The sequence below is a fragment of the Triturus cristatus genome, chromosome 8, assembly GCF_964204655.1.
Source record: "Triturus cristatus chromosome 8, aTriCri1.1, whole genome shotgun sequence".
Lineage (NCBI taxonomy): Eukaryota > Metazoa > Chordata > Amphibia > Caudata > Salamandridae > Triturus > Triturus cristatus.
Genome location: NC_140591.1, coordinates 1,389,964,820 through 1,389,983,671, shown reverse-complemented (window position 1 = coordinate 1,389,983,671; position 18,852 = coordinate 1,389,964,820). Strand labels below are relative to the sequence as shown.

General features: G+C 47.1%; 1 protein-coding gene across 2 annotated transcripts in view; it reads right to left on the bottom strand.

Moving 5' to 3' along the window:
- The window catches only part of HUNK (hormonally up-regulated Neu-associated kinase), a 91,521-nt gene that overhangs the window by 27,472 nt on the left and 45,197 nt on the right, over positions 1-18,852 (bottom strand). For both annotated transcript variants that reach the window (XM_085623107.1, XM_085623108.1), the window contains exons 3-5: positions 15,316-15,371; positions 10,352-10,487; positions 4,512-4,639 (exon numbers count right to left, since the gene is read on the bottom strand). In XM_085623107.1, the coding sequence (XP_085479233.1) occupies positions 4,512-4,639; positions 10,352-10,487; positions 15,316-15,371 (320 nt within the window). The remainder of the gene's footprint in view (positions 1-4,511; positions 4,640-10,351; positions 10,488-15,315; positions 15,372-18,852) is intronic.

The window sequence follows — 18,852 nt, the reverse complement described above, 5'->3', positions numbered from 1 at the left end:
ACTACTTTCACAAGCCCTATATCGCTTTAGACACGAGACAGCATTTTTCTCACCTTTCTATGTGATTACCAGTACTTTGGCATCAAAAAGAACAGTGATGGCAAACACTATACATTCTTTCGGTGTATGTGATCTTTTGGAATTAAATGCCAGTCCGCAAGGCTGGTGAAGTGGAGGATCAGAAGTAATCAGGAAATAGTATTTAATGGAAAGTGTAATCAATATATAGAGCAACCTGTCACCGCACACAACTGAGACAAATAGAAATGAAACAGGCTGGAGCAAAGGCAGGGAAACAGTAGTGTTGTAAACGACGCGTACATCAATTCTGCGCGCAAAGTTCAGGTGGGAGGCAGGCTGTATAGAAATGCTTGCTGGCCTTTCTCTGAAGTCATATTTTGTATTCAGATGGGAGGCACATTCTGCCATTTCAGCATAAAGTTTGTTAATTTCTGCATCTGACACGGCCTACGCTACCTGGCAACAGAAGCAGTGTATTGTCTGAAGTTACTATGTTTGTAATTTTAGTTACTTACAGTTTTCACATTCTCTAAATGTTGTGCAACCAAGAACAAGTGCTTTGAGGAGCGCCACTACATACATGGATGGGGCGGGCTCTCTGCACAGGATGCATTATCAGCTATATGTCTTGAGGGCTTAGATCCCCAGGCATTTATCTCTGCATCCCCACCTTTCCTTCCTCACACCGGCCGCTACCACTGGCCAATACAAGAGACTGGCAGGGCGAGTCCGAGGGCCACTGAGAGAAGCATCTTCAACAAAACCGGATCTGCCCCATTTTGGGAGTACTGCTTCCTGTTATACAGCTGGAACTACACAACTAAACTTCCGGAGATTCCAAATGCTCACTTCTAGACTCAGTGAATGTCATTGTTTAAATTAATAAATAAAAGGTGCAGCGTCCATGCGGTGGTCAAGCTTCAGGATTTGCTGTAGTTTTGAAAATGTGATTCCATGGTGTTGCTGCACCAAGACCGCTGCACACACCAAACCACACACAGCAACGCTACACTACAACTGAGCTTCGCCTCACATATCGGCTCAGAAGCGGGAGGGCTTCACCAGCAATGGGGGTCTCGCCTTGCTCCCGCAAAGGCTGCAGAGGCCCAGGTTACACTTAAATCTGCCATTCCTCACCCACCCTCAAGCATCAGGGGACACGTGCGCCCCACTCACGTGGTGGCAGGGTTGGACTGGGATAAAAAATCGGCCCGGGCACACCCCAAAAAAAAGTGCCCCATATTTGCGTATTGCCTTTCTGCAAAACACTCAGCGAAGTTGTAGGAAAAGAAAGGTGGTGGGGGGCATGTTTTATTAACTTCTCTTAGATAAAAAAAAAATGCACAGATTAGTTCACACTGCTGAGCCACACATGAATGCAAGTGAGAGCCCTCCTGCTCAGGCCCCCAGCCACAGTGGTGGTAAGGGGCTGAAAACAACTGCATACACTATTCACGGCTAGCATGACGTATCATTGCAGGGGGCAGAAATTAAGCCAAGTTGCCCAAAGTGTGGCAACATGACACACTGTAAAACGTGTTTGTATGTGAGCAATTTTCCACCCTCCATGCAGTGCTGGGTGGAGGGGACGCTGTCCTGCAAACAAGGGTACTCCGGGGTCCCCGCTAACAGCAAAGCGAATGATGCAAAGTTGGCACATTCCAGAAGCAAAGGCAGAAAGAAGCGCCTTCTGTTAACTAATCAACAGGTCACATCGCAGGCAGAGAAGGGCGCACCCCCATCCCGCCCACACACACACAAAGAAAGGGACCCTGCAAATCTGGTCCTATCAGAGATCGGAGTGATCCGACACAAAGAGTCTGATCATACAGATTTGAGAGCGAGAACAATATCCATTATCCGGGACATTCCGTTGCCATGGGTGACGTAGGCAGGCATGCGCGAGCGCAGGTATCGGGGCTGCTCAATCTTGTGAAGAATTCGGCTCTGGCCGATGGAGATCTCTGCTCCCGGCCTGCCCGGGCGCGCTTCACGCCCCACACATTAAAGGAAAACACACCGGGCGAATTAGGCGCAGGCTCGCACATCAAACAAGCTTTGACAAAGCCCACGGGCCTTGCTTTGTGTTCAGAGGCACATGTTAGTGAGCACTGAGTGAGAACAGTGATGTGTTTTGTTCAGGTAGGTTATAATTAGGTAAGGTACTACTTTGCCGTGAACGCTACTGATAAAGGTGTTATGTGTGAAACAAAAAGAATGGGGACAAGAAACCTGTTACTAGATAAGCCTTAAGAAATTCAAACTGCACCGACTTTCAGCTGCATATATAAGCACAGGCAAAGCTGGGAGCAAAGTAGTGCATGGGGTTGGTGTAGACTTTCTTCCCAACTTTTTGTCCTTCTTCCACTGGGTGTCTCGTTTGCATGTTGTACTTGATAAAATCACTTGAGACACAAGGCCAGTGCTTCCCTTCCTCTACCCTGACCTAGTGGTTTATTTTCTGTCCTAGTGTAACAAGACAGTGCTTTACATGGGCTGGCACCGAGTGCATTCACTGCTTTAATTTGAAAGGGACTGTGCCAGCACTTCCAGTCATGATGGACTATCTCCAATGGGGAGCACTGGCACTTAGTAGGGGCACTGAGTAACTGCACTTTTGTAATTTAAAAAGGAGTGCACCAGCGCCTCTCGGCCTGGGCGCAATGGCTATACTGGCCGAGTCCCGGCAATTCTCAATAGGGGCCCTGAGTACCTGCACATCTTTCATTTAAAAGCGAGTGTGCCAGCACCTCTCAGCCTGGGAGAAATAGTTGGCATAGGAGAGTTACTGCACTTCTCAGAAGGGGCAATGAGAACCTACACTTCTTTCATTTAAAAGGGAGCGCGCAGCACCTTGTAGCTGGGGTGCAATACTTGTGATGGGAGAGTACTGGCACTGCTCAGAAGGGGCACCTAGTACTTACACTTTTTCATTAAAAATGGAGTGCGCAGCACCTGAAGCTGGGGTGCAACAACTGTAATGCGAGAGTGACAGCACTCTTCATAGTAGGGGCACTGGGTACCTGCACTTCTTTCCTTTAGGAGGAAGCACTCAGTACTTCTGGGTGCAATGCTTACAACCGGAAGGTACCAGCACGTCTCAGTAGCAGCACTCAGTACCTACACTTCTTCCATTTAAAAGGGAGCGCACCAGCACCTCGCAGTAGGGGTGCAATACTTGTAACAGGAGAGTACCTGCACTTCTCAGTAGGAGCACCGAGTACCTGCACGTTTTTAATTTGAAAGGGAACACGACAGCACTCCAGCCTGGGTGGAATACTTTTAATGGGGACAACCAGGACTTCTCAGTAAGGGCGCTGAGTACCTGCACTTCTTTATTTTAAAAGAGAGCGCGCTAGCACCTCACCGCTGGGATGCAATACTTGTGATGGGAGAGTACCTGCACTTCTCAATAAGGGCGCTGAGTACCTGCACTTCTTTCATTTAAAAAAGAGCACGCTAGCACCTCACCGCTGGGGTGCAATACTTGTGATGGGAGAGTACCTGCACTTCTCAATAAGGGCGCTGAGTACCTACACTTCTTTATTTTAAAAGAGAGCGCGCTAGCACCTCACCGCTGGGATGCAATACTTGTGATGGGAGAGTACCTGCACTTCTCAATAAGGGCGCTGAGTACCTGCACTTCTTTAATTTAAAAAAGAGCACGCTAGCACCTCACCGCTGGGGTGCAATACTTGTGATGGGAGAGTACCTGCACTTCTCAATAAGGGCGCTGAGTACCTGCTTGAAATGGGGGGATACCGGCTTTTCCCAGTGGGGAAGCGCACGCTCTTCTTTAATTTGAAAGGAAACATGCCAGCACTTCTCAGTTGGGGTCCAATAATTGGAATGGAATACCTGCACTGCTCAGTAGGCGCGCTAAGCATCTGCTCTTCAATACTTCTATTTCAAGCACAGTGAAGCCCGACAAAAGCACCCTATCCCATACCATGGAACAATTTATCAGGTGGACAGAAATGCAGCAGACATTGGGCCTGAATTATAGTTTGGTGGGCAGGTTACTTCGTCACAAACATGACAGATATCCAATTTGCCTTATTACAAGTGCATTATATACGATGGCAATATTACGAGATGCAATAAGGCGGACGGGATATCTGTCATGTTATGCCTACAGCGTCAAAGCCCTCTACTTGTACTATTATAACAAGGATTATTCGGCATGAGAAAGCTAAAGGTCTCTAACCTCAGACCTAAACAGCATGCTTTTAATGTATATATTTGAGTCTGCTGTTTGCCTAACATGATGGATATCCCATCCGCAGAGACAGGAGTCATACCCACTATGGTGTTTGCAAAGATAACAGTGGAGTTATGTCATAGTAACACAAGATAATGCCACAAAATACACGTGTATATTCGAGTGCACTCTCTCTCTGGCAACCAGCGCTGGTGCCTTCACTGAAGCTGAAAGGAGAGGATGCCGCCGGCAGGCACTGAATGCATCCCAAGCTGCAGGAGATGATTACCTGGGGACAGGTGGGTGGGCAGGGGGTTCATTTCTTTGTCCACCATTTTCTGGTACAGCGCTCTCAGGCTGAATGGCTCCACGGTAAATGGTAGCGTTCCCGTCAGCATCGCAAACATGTTCACACCGCTGAAAAAGTAATGAAAGAAACATGAGATTCAGCTGATTGGCCCGCATGCGGGGTGCGAGGGGCGAGTGACGCAAACGCTATGATTTGCCGGCCAGCTAGGGGATGGGGGCAGGCGCGCGGCTAAACAGTCACTGCAGATGTGAGGGCGCTAAGACCTGCATCTTTCCATCCAGGGACCCAGCACTTAGCAGTCTCTCCCCCTCACCCTCCTCTTCCACATCCACGTATGTTACTGCCATTTACATAGCACCCACTACCACTGTCAGGGCACCGTAGAGCTTACTTAATCTGTGTGCCCTTTCCTCCGGACCTGATGTGTCATCATTCACCTGTGTCTATCATTTGTTAGAGTTTGTGTGTGTGTGGAGTTAATAGTAGGGGGTATGTTCAATGGTTACTTCAGAAGTGGTTTGTGAGACTAGTGTGAACGTAAAATGAGTTTGATGTTGGCAGATCTTGGTTGGATCTTGTGTATATGGCGAGGCGGCCTGGCCTATGGGGAAGAAAATCGGGAGTTGAGATCACAGTCTAATGCTTCTAAAGGACTGGCAGGTCTGAGGCAGATGAAAAGAGAGATGGGCCTGCACACCTCAATTTAATTAGTAAACAAAAATCAATTTATATATGTAGTAGTGATGTTTTTTAGTGTGCTATCACGTTGAAGGAGTCTGAGCCTTAGCTCCTTTAGCTAGAATGTGAATGAAGTGGGGGGTCGGAGTTATCCAAACCTGCGTGATGCACAACAGTGGACCATAGGTCTTCATCAAAACTTCATAAACAGGTTCTTAAAATTAAATAAACAACAGTATTCTTGTAAACAAAAATTGACTTGTATTTAACAACAAAGTCAGTCACTTAGTTCAAAACAGAAGCGTTAAAGATGCGTTTTTGTTGTTACATTGTAAAAAACTGAAATCCGTTTTACAATTTCAAATGCAATGAAAACAAAAGTCCCAATTTTTAAACAAGATCCCATTGCATTTCGGGTTGAAGCACCCTTCTTCAGGGTATAGTTGTCATCAAGGTAGATTGTCTGTGTGGGAATCCACCACAGGGAACTACAACGAAAGGGTCATGAATCAATATCCAGTATAACAGAGTTGGTTAAAAAATGTAAATAGTTGAAAGGGACGGCTACAAACTCCACTGTAGTATATCAGACATAAAAGGTATGTTCGGACTGCTGCCCTGTCAAACACAGCCTAAGAATCATGGAAGCCCAAGTCTCAGCGCCGGTTCAGTGTGAAATGCGCCACAGACTGCCTACGCGGATCCCTCTTTCCTCAGCGCCGCCCCTTCTGTCCTCGCAGGCGCCATTTTGAAGCTTCACACCCAGCAGCAATGCTTCACGCTGACAGCAGGTGTCAGACAAATACAAGCGTGCGCCTCGGGGAGCGGTTTTGGTTAACAGAGTGTTTTCTCTTAAAAAAGATCAACATAAAGCACCTTTTCCTAACACTCAAAATTGGGGAAAAAAGGTCCATGTGAGAGAGCTTGCAAACCATCGTTCAACTATTTGTACATAGATAGCGCTGCTACTAACAGGAGGCCTCACTACGTTGAACAACCAGCAGCCACTCAAGTATGTGCATTCTATATGATTGGGGTTGGGGTGACGTGCAGCGGAGTACACAGTGAAGAATTCCATGCCAGGGACTGCTGTCTAGCACTGTATGTCCACGAGGCCCCGGGAGAGGCACAGGGAAGGGCGTCATGACGTCAGCCGAGAGAGCAGACTGCAGGTGCGCTCCACCCCTACTTAACATGGGTCCAGGCTTACAGCTGCACAAGGACGCTCCTTTTAGCCCCACCCAATGAGGGGTGCAACGTAGACACCTGCAGCCCCTCTAACCTTTTAGGAGAACCCCATTCAGCCCAAAGCCAATGAATATCTCAGAGATATGGGGGACTAAGGGCCCCCTCTTCACATAATGCGGGGGGAGGCATAATTTTGTATTATGCCACTGGATACGATATATTTGCCTTGTAAGTAAGCATAAATTCCCCTGATCTCCTGTGCATCTTCCTTCTCAAATTATTCTTGGTGCAGTCAGAGTCCAGAACTCATACAAGAGGGAGCCCATGGACAGTATCCTTTTTTGTTGGTGCTTGAGGCGGTCTTGCGCATGCTTCGGGAGGTGGATACACCATAAGAGAAAGTGAAACTTGATCAAAGCTGAAAACCTTTGAGGCTTATACTGCTCCTAAGTGCTGATCATTTTGATAGGTCAGGGGGTCGAGGTAAATCAGACAAAGAGATAGATCTTCACAGCATCACACAATTTGTCAGGGGGGAAGCTGGGACTGGAACACTGGCCTCCTATTTCAATGACCCATAGATCACTTCGCCTCCATATGGCTCTGGTCTGGCCCAGGTGGGTGACAGGTAGTTCAGTGGAGAGAGTGGTGAAGTCATCCTTCTCTTCTCCGGCCTACCTCTGAAAGCTTGTGTTCGCCACACTTCATGGGTGCAGGAATGTAACACACACATGCACAGCTTGCGGTGCAGCTGGGCCATGGCCTTGAATATGTCAATACCTCCCAGGGGTACCATACACTGGCAGGTAGCTACAATCCCACTGTCACAAAAAAAAAAGGGCAAGAACTACTTCCAGCCATCTAGACCCCCTGTCAGTGCAGCTTAGGGCATTGGAGACCAGCAGAAGGCCAGAAACTGGCTGCTATATCCGAGGGTGCCGGACACCACTGCAGGACAGAAGAACACAGCGAGCACACGTGAGGGCTTCGGACACGGGCAACAGGCCAGAACCCTGTTGGAAGTACAGCCGAGAACCTCTGATAATGGCAACAGGCTAATCCCCCACTGTCAGTAAAACGGAGGGCTTCAGACAAATGCAGCCGGCCAAAGCCCCACTGGCAGTACAACGCAGGGCCTTGCACCACGGCAACCGGCTGAACCCCGAATCAGCGCTATACCAATTCACCACTAATCCTTTTTGGGTTCCGGCGTAGCGTGCAACTCGCCGGAAAAGCGCTTTGAAGCCTCATCAGGGGTAGTAAGTGTTATGTGAGTACAATTACAACTGAGGGCCTTGGACAATTGGGGCAGGCCCAACTCCTCTGCTAATACCACTGAGGCCGCCGGACACTGGCAGAACAACGCCGCCGCGGCGACAACTGAGGGCGCCGGACACTGGCAGAACGCCGCCGCGGCGACACCTGAGGGCCTCCGAGCTCAGCTGTGGCCCAGGGCTCCGCTGTGAGTGAAAATAGGTTCTTTGTGACTATCTTGAGGCGCAGGAATCTCGGGGAACCTTCCACATCCAGAGGGGGCAGGTTATTCTGCATTAGATGAGAGGCGAGAGCGCCTTGAGATGGAGTGGGCTTCAGTCTGCGAATCAATCCACGTCCATCTGCTTCAGATGCATTTACCATATGCTTTGCTTACAGAATGCTTAATGCTAGTGATGTCACTGCTGTGGAATGTAAACAAGCCGGCTGACACCAACACACCCAAACAGATGCGCACAGTTGACTCCCCGGGCCGCCATCGCACTTACATACATTTCAGGAAAAAAACAGACTCCCCGATTGGGTAACTTCGGTATAGAGTACGTGAAAGGTTGATGTAGGGTCTGTGGGAGGAGCTCCGGGGGTGACAGACAGGCATTTGTGTAAGATAATGAAACAATCCTATCTGGCCGTATCTTTTGGCGCAGAGGCATCATTCACGCGGATAGCCGGGCTTGCGAGGCCTTCCAAAGAGACCAAAGCTAACACGGAAGGCGCCATATTATTTCCAAGACAAACTGTGCCCACCAATCTCAAAAAGTGACGTGTCAAATCTTACACCCAGTGGTCGCTGCGTGGGGGCTCGTCGGCTCCCAGGCCTCAACATAAACAAACAAAAAAAAAAACCACGTCCTGGCTGTCGTCCTCCAAACAGGCCTTTAGACGGCTATTCTTGGCAGCGCGGGACTAACCGCGGCTCGAGCGTCCCGAAGGCGCTGCTTGGTTGCGTCGATCTGCTGGCTCAGCTTTTCCCGCTCTTTTGCAGTCATGGGTGGTTTTTAAACCCCAGGCGCCGCAGGGGAGACCCACAGGCACGAAACCATGTCAAAGCCACGGCTGCATTTAAGACAACCGAACAAAGTATTAATCTGAGCTTGCAAATGCAAAAGATGACGTCAATCTTCATGCCAGTGGGCCTAAGGAAGTCATGAGATGAACTAGGACCAGCACTAGCAACACACAGATTTGTAGAACAAGTAATCGTACTAGCGTCCAGATTATGTTCCGAACCGGGGCAACTGTCTAAAATGGACAACGGGAAGTGTTGCGTCTCGACTTTGAATAGTATAGATTAGATAGGGCTGGTGTCGAGTCAGTCACACAAGACTGTACTTCACAAGAGTACGTTGGCCACCTCATGCAGTTAGCCCACTGTTTGCAGAGACCAGGACACGAGACTACACCGCAAGGGTGAGTTTGCTTTACTCGATAGACCTCTGAATATTGGGACACCTCCCCATCGAATGAAGATGAACCCCGGTAATCCAGCAGTGTGATACAAGATGACAAAAACCTCCTGCAAAGGATGATGCTGTGACACACGCTACCCACCGAATCCCCCCTAAAATACTCCCTCTAATAGGAGTGGGCTTCGGGCATGCAACTATATTTGGGTCTCAGTATTAATGCAGATGGGGAACAGGCGTGCGGCAGTGTCTGGGTCCCTCAGTGTTAATGACACTCTGTCCTGCTGTCCCCGTATGCGCCCCTCAATTTTGAGTGAAAATGGGGCTCTGGTCTGCAAGTGCTCTAAGTTGTCCTCAGATTTAATGCACAGGGGTCCAGTCTCGCTCTCTGTGGTCCTTTTGTGTCAGTGGGGTTTTGGCCTCTTGCTCCCTTGTGGGTCCTAAGTTTTAGGGCCAGTGTGGTACGGACCTGCTGCTATTTTGTGGGGTGCGTATAATTAATTACACGTAATTCCTTGCTTCCTTACAGAATTTGGGCCCCTCCGTGTTAGTGACAGTGGGGTTCTAGGTCTGCTGCCACCCGGTGGGCCTCTCAGTTTTTATGACAATCGGTCTGTTGCCCCCTTGGAGGTTGGGGGAGGGGGAAGACTCAGATTTAATGACAGTGGGGTGCTGGCTAGTTGTCAGCGTTTGCGTTCCTAGGATTTTATAAAACTGGGGCTCTGGCCTACTGGTACTTTGTGACATCCTACGTTTTAACGCCAGTGGAGTTTGGGAATACTGCTTTTCATAGGGTCTTCCTTCTAAATTAAACTTAAGATTCCGGCTTCCTACCAGCAACCAGGCCCCTGGGTTTTAGGGGCCGCAATGTTCTAGATCTTCTGGTGGAACTTGTTGGTGGAACTCCAGAGGCGGGGGCTGCAGGGGGGCTTGTATTGCACCCTGCCACTTTTGTTGGACCTCGTTCTCGCGATCTATTAATATCACCCGAAGAGGACTACACAACACAAAGGGCCTCTTATGGAGGAGACTCCGTCCTGTAAGTCTAGTACCACTATCAGGCCATCATCCACATTCTGTATTCACCTTTCATCCGCTTCAGTGCTACCCATGTCGAGTTCTCGCTTGAGAGCGGGCACGCATGTCCTCGTGGCAGCCATTTCTCTGGGGGTGTGAGAGCCTGCATAGTGCGTTCTTGCATTTCAGAGGCGACTCGACACACTGGCATTGCAAGAGGAAAAAGAAAAGCGGGATTCTTCCTTTCAAACTCACATTGACCACACGTCCACTTTTGGGCCATACTTCTTCCTGGCGAGCAGCTCGGGGGCCGCGTAGGCTGGGCTGCCACACTGCGTGCTGAAGGGGTCCGAGTAGCCCAAGATGCCTGCACAGTTGCTTAACCCAAAGTCTGCAGAAACAGAAGAAGCAATACAATGAGTCGACAGGCCAGAAAAAAACTGGGCGAGTAAGGACAACAAAATGGCATTTAGCGTAAAATACATAAAAAATTAAACTGAAAGCTCAGATATGTTTATGCCTACATTTTGAGTAAAATTACAGACTTTAAAGAAATTCTGAGGGAATTCCTGCAGCACTCTTTGGAAGCTATGACTGTCACAGATTCCCAGGACTAAGGGCATTAGCACCGATTTAGGCACACAGAAATCTACAGGAGTATAAATGCATTTGCACTTTCCCTTTTTCCCATTGGAAATCCCTTTCTGAACCCCAATTTTTGAGGGTGCTTTATTTCCAATACCACAATAAAGGTAGATTTAGTCCTGCCCTTGTCAAGAGTAGATCTGCCAACATGTTCAGTGTGTGAAACTGCCTGAAGAAGGTTAGTCACCATTCAGAAACTCGCTTACAGATGTTCACCAGGTTTTAGAGGCGGGCCCACCCTGGAACTAAAACACACCCCTCATAGCAGAATTGCGCCCACAGAAATCCCACTATATTGTGACTCAAGAATGGGATTCTAGCCCTGCAGATACTTGTATTTTGGCACCTCGGTTCACACTTGGATGCACAAACACGTTTGATAAAGACAGAGCACCATTTGGTCTCAGCATTAGGAAAACAGTATCACATTTACTGAAAACAAAAAGGATGTTTAATTTAGCCTAAAGAGAACTTCAGTTACTTAGCTGAAATATTTTATATTTTCCTTTACCTTAATGAGAGAGAGTTTATGTCACACAATGTGCCAAATAGACTGTACAATATACAATATTGGAAGAGTGTTCTGTTATCACTGATGTTTTAACATGTATTGCCTGTTATGATTCTCACAAAAGAGCTTAGTTCAAGCATGGGAATCTATGAACGATCCAATTCTGGAGAATTAAATGATGTCGATATCTGTAATCGCATGGCTTCTGGTGAGTTTTTTTTAACATTTCATCAGATAAACCCTCAGATTATGATTGTGTGGCAGTTTCCGCTGTGTCGGAGCCATGGTGTGTAGCCTGAACCATTTCCCCACTGCCCTGGGGGATTCAAGGCCTTGAAAAAACAGAGCCAGGTTTGCCTTTCTGGCTTGTGGTGACTTTGGGAAAACAAAGGGCTGCAGAGTCAGCAAAAGGCCGAGCAGGGCTAGAAAACAGCAAGCCTTCAAAGGAAGGCAACGCTCATGTGGGTTGAATTTCTCCAAGATGGTACAAGTTCACTGCGTTGCGTGCCTTGAGGGAAGTCGGCCATCATGCTGAACGCATTAAAGGCGGCCGTGTGCTTCATTCACAAGGCCCTGAAAATGGTGCTCGCGCTACAGGCACGTACATACTTATGAACTCCCTCTAGTTTTGTGGAACTGCCTATTTTTTTCCAGTTTTATTATTAGTTTTATTGCTATGTTCCTTCTGCGGTAATCTCTTTCCTTCAATGCATCTTAAAGGGGAGATTAGAGATTTTCCCCCAATGCTCCAGCCAAATTTCCCTGATGTGATCTGACAAGTACCGTGAAATGTGCGCACCTGTGGGATACCTGGATTAAGAAAATGTTTTAAAATGTGAATTACTGAAGCATAGAAGGCACACACCCCTGTCTCTGGGGGCAGACCACAGGTATGACAGGACTGTGCTGAAGATGGGAGAAGCAGTATTGTCCTACCGTCGTAGGGTATCACTTCCTACAATTTCTAGATAGTGGTAACAGGGCAGATATGGGCAGGAAGAAGTCACAGCAGACACATGATACAAGGAAGACACTGAGAGGTTTGACATGGCTGTTATTGTACCTTATAAAGACTATCCAGTGATATTTTTCAAGAATGGAGTTTCAGTTCCACTGCTGAGACTGTGCCACACTACGAGAGCCACAAATGAAGCCCTACTAAATCTAGGTGGTCTTGGAAGGATAGTTATAAGCCTCCCAGGACACTCCTCTAGCAGATTAGCTTCCTGGCAAAGTTCTGCATGTGGCTTTTGTGGCATGATTTGCAATTGTGGAAATCTGTTTCTACAACATAATATATGTGTGTATGTAGCGTGTGGTAATGGTCTCGGTAGCCACGATTCCACTTACGGTATCAGTATAACCCATGTATTCCACATGGGGTCTGGTGGCTTAGTGGAGTAACGCGTCCACTATAGGGGCCTGTATTTGACTTCATGGTCACATGCTTAAATCTTGGCAGGCCCGCTCAGCTTTTCATCCTTCTGAGGTCGATAAAATGAGTACCATTGGTTTGGGTAACAATGAACAACTGTTATTCAGCGCCACGATACCCTACTGGGTGAGCGTGCGCTTTACAAATAGACATGTTATGTTCCAGTTACTGCACTCTTTTCACTGCGCATCTTCCAGCAGGTGTTGCAAGACCTAATGTATGTGGGGGAAAAACTGTTCATAGGCCATTCGGTGTCAAACCAATAATTTCCAATCTAGTACAAACATCTTTTGTACCTAGCTGAAAGCGGCTCCCAGAATGAAGCCGTAGGTGTAAAAACATATTTTTAAGTGCAGGGGTGGCCGCACACACACTATATCTGTACCATATGCAGGGCCACTGGAATTATGTAGCAGGGCAGAGAAAAATTATGCGGCATGGTTGACTAAATTATGTGGCAAGAAAAGCCAAGCACAAATCAGCATTTTATGATAGTATTGCTCCATTATTTTGCCATTTGAACAGTTGTTAACACTGTTCATGGGTTGCACCTATTTAGTAACAGTTTAACACCCAAACATAGCAATAAACTACAGAAAGGTGAGCAATAATTAAACATTTGCAAAGGGCCCTATACTGTGAAGCAACACATTTTGCTGTGTTTTTAGTAACTGTTGAACCGCTTAACCTAGAAACATTTTTTTTGTTAAAATCTGCAGATTATGCAGATTTCGGATTACGTGGCAAAAGCGACAGGTCCATAATTATGCAAAAAACGCCAGGGCCGCACAATCGCATAATTGCTGTGGCCTGAACATATGGTGCTCGCCTTCCATGCTCTACAAGATACACAGTTTGCAACATTCCTCTCAGAAGCATCTGTGCTGAACCCACCTTTGCTACCGGAAGTCCTGCTGTGCACAGGCACGCTATCCCTGCACGCTCTGGGCCACGCGCCTCCGCATCTCCCCCCGCCCTGGGGCCCTCTGCTCACTCAGGTTGTGCAGGCCTCTCACGTGAAGTTTTCCCACAGCGCTCTGATGAATAGCTCTCAGAGCCATTCATTTCAGAAGAACGTTTTGCTGGCTGGGACTCAAGAGAAGGCCTCCGAGTACTTCCTGTTTGCCACAGAAGCCGCACGAGCTGGTGGAAAGGGCGCACACTGTATCCTGCCTGAAATTTGCAATTCAGATGAACATGACAACGCCCACGTGTGATCGTGTAATTATGCAGACCTGGCATATTGGACAGATGCACAAGGGGTGTAAACGAAGGCAAGAAAGCGACAGAAGGGGAACTGGGTACACTGCACGCAGTGTACCAGAGCAGATGCAATCTGGGGTATGCAGGGGAAACCGGAGACTTCACACAATAGCGCTCTTAAAGGCAGGCTGGCGTCGGGCCACACACAACTGACTCCGCCACAGCTCACTTGGCCTACCTTTTGTGGAATATCACAGTCTTCTTTTGTTTAAAAAAATGTCTCTCCCTACTAGGCCCTGTGTAGCTCTGTGCGCTTCTGTAACCAGCTCACTCTGTTTATATACTTTATTTCTTTGTTCCTTGCTCATTTTATTAAATGCCTGAATGTAAGTCAGCAATTTCAGGTGCGAATTTGAGGACTCGAGAAGGGGGCAGTACATTTTGTGTGGATAAAGAACTTGTATTAACATGAAGCAAACAGAGACAATAGAATCATATTTTGCTCATCATAACATCCGAGCTGCTGAACTTCCATTGAAGGAAATCAAAAGAGTCTACAATGTGGCTACAAATATGTGTTAAGGCCCTGCAGCTAGAGCAACAAAACAAGCTATGATGTTACCACCGTGGGAGGACATCACAGCTTACCTTGGAGTTGGCAGATTAATTTCGAAGCCCTTTCTTTAAAAAACAATCATCAAGCACCTCGTCCTGAAAATATATTCTTGGGATTAGGTTTAGAAATGCTAATTATAACTTTTCACAAAAGTTTAGGGTCTAACAAGGTAATCTAGAGGCTGCCATGCCGCCTGGAAGGTCAGCTGAGGTTGGCCCCAGCCTCTGTTCCTCTGGGAGAAGGCTGTCTGCCATGTTATGAGATTCCTGCTTGCCTGGTGGCGACCTCTGTACCTTCAGTGCTTTGGGGGCGCCATCTAAGCTTGGCTTTCTGTGCTTCTTGTTTCTGTTATATAATCGGTTTATATGTTTTTTGTTTTTGTTATATTACCTCCTAAAGTAAGAGTGTGTTTAAAAAAAAAAAAGGAGTCATCTTGGCACTCAGAAAGATTTCTACCTGCGTCTCAGGGCCTTTGTGTGTTTCCATGCCAAGGACTGGCAGGAACCGTTGGACCTGGCGGCCCAGTGGTTGGTGGGTAGCCAAGCAAAAGGTTCCCAATAGCAAAGCCATATGAGGCTCCAGTTCCATTAACCCAATAGTCCCCCACCTGTAAGTGAGGTGGTAGAACCCGAAGACAGGTTCGCCTACCTTTAAATGGTCACTTAAGGTACTTGAAACATTGATTAAGATAGACGTAAGAAGGGAAAAGAGGGATTGTCTGTTCAGGGCCAAAAGGTCCTTTTTTTGATTCAACCCATTCAAACGGCATCAACAGGCTAGATAGCTCTCAACTTTAAGATGGCGCCTACCAATCAGTTTGATGTTGTTGTTTTCATCCAGTAGAAGGTTTTCGATCTTCAAGTCCCTGTAGAAACAGAATAAGACACCATGGCATCAAATGATGAAAACCCGCAGGCAAGCAAAAGGAAATTGAGTCTGAAATTTTCCTCTGGAAAACAGCCCATTCAGCAGGTCCATGCTTACATTACCTCATCTCTTACCTCACCATTTCTCCCCCGCCACACTTGAGCTCCACATCAGTGGCATCACGAAAAATGGTACGTTTCCCTTTAAAAGATTTGGGGATGAACTCTTAAAAAAATCCACCTCCCTGTATGTAAGTGCCAAACTTGGGTCACCTCCAGATACACAAAGGCTTCTTCTATTCGTGAGCTCCAAAACAGAGCTTTCCCAGTGTGACCCCACATGACACCTGGCTGATCTGTCAACACCCGTAAATGCAATTCAATCTATTTTTATTAGTACATGTTTTCAAAAGGGGTAAATCAGGTTTTAAGTGGAACAGCACCTCCTCCACAGCTCTGATCTAAAGACTAGGCTTTTAATAGCGGGTTTCAAATCCAGTTCAATCTCCCGCTGAATTGATATCAGTTTACACGTCCTGAAGTTGACGGGTTTCCCTGGGAACATAATCTGAAGTTTCAATGCTGCCTCTCTGGTGCTTTATGAAAGAGCATCCCTAGGCCGTGCTGGAAGGTGTACATGTTACCTGTAAGTAGTGTAAAGTCGGTTGTTTAAAAGCAACTCTGTTCAACACTTCATAAAAGCGCCCATACTCTGACGCTGGAGAAAACCGAGGTGCCAGGTTATCCTCCGATGTCCGGCATCAGTGTTTTCCGCCAGGCGCTGCTTTAGATCCACCATTTTGTATTCCGGTACCGCTATGTTTGTTTATTTCATTACAAATGCTGGAGTGTAAGGGTCGGGGACATCTGGATGTGACCAGCCAGAGCCAGTCAGACAAATATCATGTCAATGTACTGAGTCAAGCATGAAAGAGGGCGCGGCAGGACACAGTAACGTAAAGAACCCGCTTAGGTCTTCTTTGTGCCTCACTTCATCATAGATGCAATGCTCCACATATGCAGGTGACACACTGACAGTGGCAATATGGCACAGACAAACCATTCCTGAACCCAAAACGTACTAGAAAACACAGTCATGTCTGTGAAACCCCTGACTGAACACCTGATACAGAAAAGCATGAATTCAGCTGCTGTGGCGGTTTTCAATCACTCTTGTGAAGATAGTATATGGGACATTCTTTAACAAAAAGAGAAGGATTACAAAGCAACGTTTGACATTTGCTCTAAAATGATGTGTGCCACCGCTGAAGCACAGGGAGGCTGGATTGCAAAATGGCGGCGGCAGAATGAAATTAATTCTGAAAGTGGACTTCAAACTTCTCAGAGACATAGAAAACAAGAATTACAGTTGTGATTGCAAGGGTTTTGTATTGTGGTATTCATATAGCGTTTTTGTCTTCTTTGTGTGGCGCCGCATACATTTTTGGAACGGGAAGCACTCTATACCACGGGGGAGTTCTTGGCTGGCAGAATGACCCTGCGTGGGAAGTGTTTTGGTGGCATGCTTGAATGACCAGGGGTGCTCTTTTCTTGTCTTGGGGTGCAGCGCCTAGCAGGGTGACAGAGGTGGAGGTGTGAGAAATAGGAGAGCTCATTATAATTATAGTGAGGACAGAATAGCCAGTAGGCTTGCAGGCGGTGGGTCATTATTCTTTTACAAAAATGAAAAATTGCCCCCGTTGATAAGTCTAAAAACAGAAAAAGGACAAAATTGTGGGGCTTAGTCTGTTTCTAAAGGCCTGGAGTACTGTTAGCTAAACCTTGGGATGAATAGTGATTTGTCCACTCGCCAAGGGAGCAAAACCGGATTTATAAATTCTTCTGGTTCTACATCATCCCAGGACACATCTCCACCTACAGATGCTCTCCAAGCCTCAGTGACGTATTTAGACATTTTTAGGCTTCTACTGGAATCAAAGAAAGAGCATTGGTAACCTCGCATTATACCAGCTGCACAGCTGTTTCCACCATCAACAAAATGATAGGGTGGAAGGAAAGACATCAGATGCAGCCAGTAACTAGATACTAGCACACTTGGAAACAAAGCTGCCTCCTCAGTAGCAGGAGCCTTCAGAAGAAGCAGCTCATCGGACTCCGGCATGTTTCTCATGGGGTGTAGTGCTGTAATCAAAGTCTCATTCATCCCCTCCTTCATGTCCTCAGCTAGGAGTCTCTGTAATTGCATCTAAGGCATATTTAGCTGTGAAGATATGAATGCATTTTGTCAAGCACCCGGACAAAAAATCTGGGGCTGTCGACAGCCCTCCTCCTCCAGCGGTACATTCTGGGACTCGCGTCAGTGACAGCCTGACAGTAATTGCAAAGAACGCATCAGAATTCGGTCACAGTCTCTTTAGCGTGGCGGGTTAGGCACTCCGCGTGGGACGCGGGCCTGAAGCAGCGCGAGCTGCAGCAGCCAGTCTCGCTCGTGCGCACGCTCCTCTAACATCTAGACTTGCTGTTTGCCTCTTTGATCACAGAGGCGTGGTGAAGGCCTTGTCCCAATCTGAACTCCATTAAATTTAAGTCAAGTAACACAAACTAACTTTATATAATTAAAAAAAAATAAGGTATCTTTTTTGACACGAGAGTGCCTAGGCGGACACCAACAATTCAAGTGGCTTGTGTGGGTCTCACTGCACTAGATGCCTTGAGTTTTGATAATTACTACAGGATATATCTTTCCTGCTGTACTAGAATGGACGCTGTTACCCCTTTCCACTCCCGCCATCATTGAGGTTGCTTAGCCTTGTAGAATGGTGTGCTGCTTTGGTAGCAGGCTGCAGTGTCTTGCGCTACTCGTTAGAGATCTTAGTTGCTTAGTGCAGAACTTGAGGGTACATGCATGTTTGGTGCCTCAGAAGTGTGCTTAGATGCTTTCTTGGACCCGGTCACACTGCATCTATTTCAGAGGGCACGTCAGCTCGGCTGGGGTAAAGGCAGAAGTTCTGATCTACTGATGGTTGTATCACCAGATCCCACATCCCAAATGGACTGTATTTTGAGTGGTGGTCCTCAGTGGTGGCTTGTATGGGCTTGATTTGGTTGCTAAGAGCCAAAAGCTGTGCCTCAGTCACTTAGCTGCAAAACCAGGGAGCACTTAGACTGCCAGTCAAGGGTAAGCACTATAACGCAGAATCAGCCCTAGGCGCATACCACTAGGGCAATACCCGAGAGCAGAGGTGGACAGTAAGCGGAACGAGAACCTGACAATAATTCAAAAATCAGGATCATTGATTTGAATCTATAATGTCAGGAAAGCGAATAAGTGCCCCTTACTATTATGTGGCATAGATGCCCTAAAAAGCACGCAACGCTCTTGTTTTGAAGACAAGAACATTCTTTTTACAATTTTCCTTACAAACTTGAATTCCCAGTGGTTGGTAGGGAGGCGGGCTTTTTCATGAAGATGTGCCCTGTCTTATCCAGCAGTGCATGCAAAAGAAATCCAATGCTTTG